The sequence below is a fragment of the Salvelinus sp. IW2-2015 genome, unplaced genomic scaffold (assembly GCF_002910315.2).
Source record: "Salvelinus sp. IW2-2015 unplaced genomic scaffold, ASM291031v2 Un_scaffold3499, whole genome shotgun sequence".
Lineage (NCBI taxonomy): Eukaryota > Metazoa > Chordata > Actinopteri > Salmoniformes > Salmonidae > Salvelinus > Salvelinus sp. IW2-2015.
The window spans coordinates 54,758-59,757 of NW_019944779.1; the positions used below are offsets into that span (position 1 = coordinate 54,758).

Below are 5,000 nucleotides of genomic sequence, written 5' to 3' on the forward strand. Positions count from 1 at the left end.
AGGAGGTGCAGGATTTTGTTCCAACCCAGTACAAACACACCTGTTCCATCAGGGTCTTGATAAGATGTCATAGTTGGTTTCATATTGAAATGTCATGTTGTAGGCAAAAATGTCAGATGTAGCCTAATTATTCTGCTGCATTTATTCACTCCAACTCTCGGAGATGCTTTATAAATACGGGCCTATTCGATACAGCCTTAATAGGACCAGCCATGAGAAATCATACTCGTGACACTAGAAACGTGATACCAAAGAGTCAGAGAGCTATATTTCCCATCACATATGTCATAAATGTATTGCCTATAGTTTTACAAATTTAAGTTTAGGGGTTTGGGGAATTGGAAAACTAGTAAGCATGGCAATAACAGTAGCAACAGGGCTGCGGCCACGACACAGAACCACTGATAGAATCTTTGCCTTGTGGCGATGTCCAAACTGATGAAGTGGCTGACGTCTTCATGCTTTTTAGCGCTAGTAGTGATACCTGTCAATTGTGCTGAAACGTCTTCTTATGTCGCATGACACGCCTGTTGTGGACGCATTTTGGGGTTTTCCAAGCTGTTATACACAAGTTGTGTGATGTCATCAGTTTCACCTGAGTCTTCTCCCCAGTAATCATAGACACCTTTGGCCGACCTATCGAATTGGGAATACGTAGTTTGGAGAGCGTTTGCATATTGGGAAGACGTCGCCAAGACATCATGATAGAATGTTGATGTCGAGCCGACATATCAACGATGTAGAACTGTAGAATTTAGAATGTGTAAGACGTCAATGAGCAAACAGTGTCTAATCTACATCATCCCAATGTATACAGGATACATCGTGCCTACCCACTAAGCACGGTGCTGTCTGGACTGCCTTCTTTATTTGGTCAGAGTTTTGGTTTGAATGTAAATTTCATTGTCCATGGATAAACTTGGACAGAACAGTACAGTAGAGAACAGCAGAGTACAATTCATTACAGTGGAGTGTACAGAACAGTACAGTTCATTACAGTGGAGTGTACAGTATAGTACAATACAGAAGAGTTCAGTAGAGTACACTTCATTACAGTACAGTGTACCCCACAGTAAAGTAAAGGAAAGTAACGTACAGTAGAGTACAGCACAGTAGAGTGTAGCTTTCTTTACACTAATTTACTAAGCTGTACTGTACTCTACTGAATTAAACTATACTGTACTGAATTAATATCTGCTGTACTGTACTACCCTATACTTTATTGTACTCTGCTGTGCTCTATTGTATTGAACTGTGCCATACCATACTGTGCTGYTCAAAGTTGTGAAACATAGCCTAAATGAGTATGATTAGTTCAGATTTGGTCTGGTCATGACATTTTGGTCATTCAGCAGACACTTTTATTCACAGCGACTTACAGTGCATTCAACTGAGGTACAGTGCATTCGGAAAATGTTCAGACCCATTGACTTTTTTCACATTTTGTTAGGTTATAGCGTATTCTAAAATTGATTTTTTAAATAATCTTCTTCAATCTTGACACATACCTCATAATGACAAAGCAAAAGCAAGGTTTTCAGAAATGTTTGCAAATTCATAAAAATTTATAATTCTATCCACATACTGTCCATAATGTAAATACATCCCAACACACACACACACACAAGTAGTGTTTTCTTTGCAGGAAGAAATGAAGGCCTGATTCAGGCAGTCTCCCCTGAACACTTGATGTTGAGATGTGTCTGTTACTTGAACTCTGTGAAGCATTTATTTGGGCTGCAGTTTCTGAAGCTGGTATCTCTAATGAACTTCTCCTCTGCAGCAGATGTAACTCTGGGTCTTCCTTTCCTGTGGCTGTCCTCACGAGAGCCAGTTTCATCATGGCACTTGATGGTTTTTGCAACTGCACTTGAAGAAACATTCAAAGTTCTAGAAATTTCCCGCATTGACTGACATTCATGTCTTAAAGTAATGATGGACTGTCATTTCTCTTTGCTTATTTGAGCTGTTCCTGACAAAAATATGGACTTGGTATTTTAGCAAATAGCGCTATCTTCAGTATACCACCCCTACCTTGTCACAACACAACGGATTGGCTAAAATGCATTAAGAAGGAAAGAAATTCCACAAATTAACTTTTAACAAGGCACACCTGTTAATTTAAATGCATTCCAGGTGACTACCTCATGAAGCTGGTTCAGAGAATGCCAAGCGTGTGCAAAGCTGACATCAAAGCTAGGTGGATACTTTGAAGAATCTCAAATATAACATATATTTTGATTTGTTTAACACTTTTTTGGTTACTACATGATTCCATATGTGCTATTTCATAGTGTTGATGTCTTCACTACTATTATACAATGTAGAAAATAGTAAACATTTAAAAAGAAACCCTGAGGTGTGTCCAAACTTTTGACTGGTACTGTATATATATACTCCGGACTCCGACATATTTCTATGTTTCTTATGTCCATTAATTTACTTTTAGATTTGTGTGTATTGTTGTGTATTGTCAGATATTACTGCAGTGGTAGAGCTAGAAATACAAGCATATCGCTACACCCGTTAAAACATCTGCTAAATGTGTCTATGCCATAAATTACAATTTATTTGAGTAAAAAAKATTACAGCTGTAGAGGACACATTTATTTAATTAAAATATATTTCATTATTACAATAACAAACATTTCCTATCAGGTTGCAATAATAAATACAGTATGCAATGGCCTTCATGAATACAAAAGAAMATGCACGGAARCATTGATACATTAGGCTATGTATAGCCTAAGTCAATCACAGAATTATTCAGTATAAAAAATAATTTACTCCACAGAGTTGTGAATACATTACTACCCAATAAATAAATACGTWAAWAAAAACAAATAAGTAAACATGTAAATAAATAGTTAGATATATGAATAGATAAATAGATATATAAATAAATAATATCTACACAACACACACATAACGCTCATTGGCTACTTAATGTTGTGTCTAGTCTTTGTAGGTGTGCCAGCACCACTGTCCTTAYGTCTTCCCAGCCGCTTGCGCTGTAATCCTGCATAAATGAAATACACTTGTYAAGATTTKAGAATARACACATGTTGTATCATCACATAAATACATCCAGATTTGGTAAATGTACTCTCTTTGTAAGACAAATGGATCAACCTACCTCGTGTTTCAAGTAATTCTTCAGGAACTTGAAGTGAAGGCTCATCTTTTTGTTCACTCTTTTGACAGATTTTGATTGTCTAGTTTTCATAGCCTTTACCTGTTAGAACAAAATACAAATAATTAATTTAATATTATGATTTGATTAACATGTATCCACTTATATTATAATCTAGTAGGATAGTATAATGTTTTCCTTTTTGCATTAATGTTAAGGGCGAAAATCACAAATGACATACGCATTGGTCCAGCTCCGAGGTCTGGCGATAGAGGTCATTCATAAACTTGTCAACTCCTTTCTGGTCCCAGGCGGTGGACTCATATTTACCACTGCTGTACAATTTCTTTATAGCGTTCAGAGTATGCGAAATGAAGGCCATCTGTTCGTCAGCCTAGAAGAAGAGTGATTTGTATTAATATATGCCTTATAAATTGAGGGAAAATATCAGAAATCTATAGCAAATTGTATATTCGTTATAACCTAATTATATACAATGCATTCGGAAAGTGTTCAGAACCCTTCACTATCTGCACATTTTGTTACGTTTCAGCCTTATTTTAAAATAGAATAAATATGATTTGTTGCATCAATCTAAACACAATAACCCATAATGACCAAGCCAAAACATGTTTTCAGACATTTTTGCTAATTTATTCAAAACAAAAAAAACAGTTTTTGCTTTATCATTATGGGATTTTGTGTGTAGATTGATGATCATTTTTTATTTATTTGTAATCAATTTTAGAAATGGTCTGTAACGTAACAAAATTTGGAAAAGGTGAAGGGGTCTGAATACTTTCCGTATTCAGTGTTTAATCCACTCTTAGAAAAAAGGTTATGGATAGAACAAAACTTTTTTATGCATATTTCTTACCTTGAAATTGTTGACTTGTCTGTATTGTTTGTCAGGGAAAGGGATCTGAGGTTCTCGAGAGACTTCATGACCCTGAGATGCCAAAAAATATAAACAAAATATTGAATGATTATTACTTTACAAAAAGGAGTCAGGTAATTTAAATGAAACATAGCAGCTCATGAAATGTTGAAAATATGACAAGAGCTCAATGACCAGGAACAAGTGAATAAACATTTCCCAATATCCTACCATTTTCTGAAGCATCGTTATGGTGTTGTTGCTGAACACTTGGAACATGCTCGGAGACCGAGGAAGTGTCTTCATCCACGTGCATCCGATGGTTTTATTCCAGGTGCAAATCGTCATGACCAAGCACATCCAAAAGCTGATTGAACCCATTTTAGCGTAGGTCTGCTGTAGTTCTCGGTCTGTCCGCAATCAACGTTGATGCCCTTCCGAAAGATAGCCTACTTCGTATAATTATAATTCCGACAAAAGTAAGCTTTCCGCAACGGATAAAGAGATAAAGTGTTCTTCCTGATCGATCAATTTGTCGAATTCCAGAGTTCTGCCATGCTCCAACCTGTGTCGATCCTTTATACTAAGAGTCTGCAARGTATTCCAAAAGTGAAAGGTGGAAGTTCCCTTACACTTTCATACCTGAGTGTTGTTTTACGTCTGGAGAAAATGCACGGAAAGGACAGGTGCATCTCTCAAAGAATTGTTACATGTTGAGTTATTTGCTATTTTATCATGAAATATTGGCCTTTCAACCAGGATTTTTTTTAATTAAAAAAATAAACATGTGAATCCATCGGACTATGGCCTAAAAAAATATCACCATATAGAATACATTTAGTTTGGCCTTTCACWTCGAAAACCACAGTATTTAATGGTTGAAAACGCAACACCTTTTCGTTTGCGCAAAGAAACTATGGTGTCAACTACGTTGTAATCACCTGCTTAAAGGGTAATTGTGGTTTGTGGTCCYCAACTGCCTATTTAAAG

At 36.3% G+C, this 5,000-nt stretch overlaps 2 protein-coding genes across 2 annotated transcripts in view; both read right to left on the bottom strand.

The window, feature by feature from the left end:
• Positions 1-5,000, bottom strand: part of LOC112075988 (interferon a3-like) — a gene marked incomplete at its 5' end in the record, with an annotated part of 26,197 nt that overhangs the window by 4,701 nt on the left and 16,496 nt on the right. The window lies entirely within an intron of this gene.
• LOC112075984 (interferon a3-like) lies at positions 2,933-4,391 on the bottom strand. Its single transcript, XM_024142886.1, has 5 exons — positions 4,242-4,391; positions 4,011-4,082; positions 3,375-3,527; positions 3,137-3,235; positions 2,933-3,019 (listed from the first exon to the last, which is right to left on the bottom strand). Exons 1-5 carry the CDS (start codon positions 4,389-4,391, stop codon positions 2,933-2,935), a joined length of 561 nt encoding a protein of 186 aa, XP_023998654.1.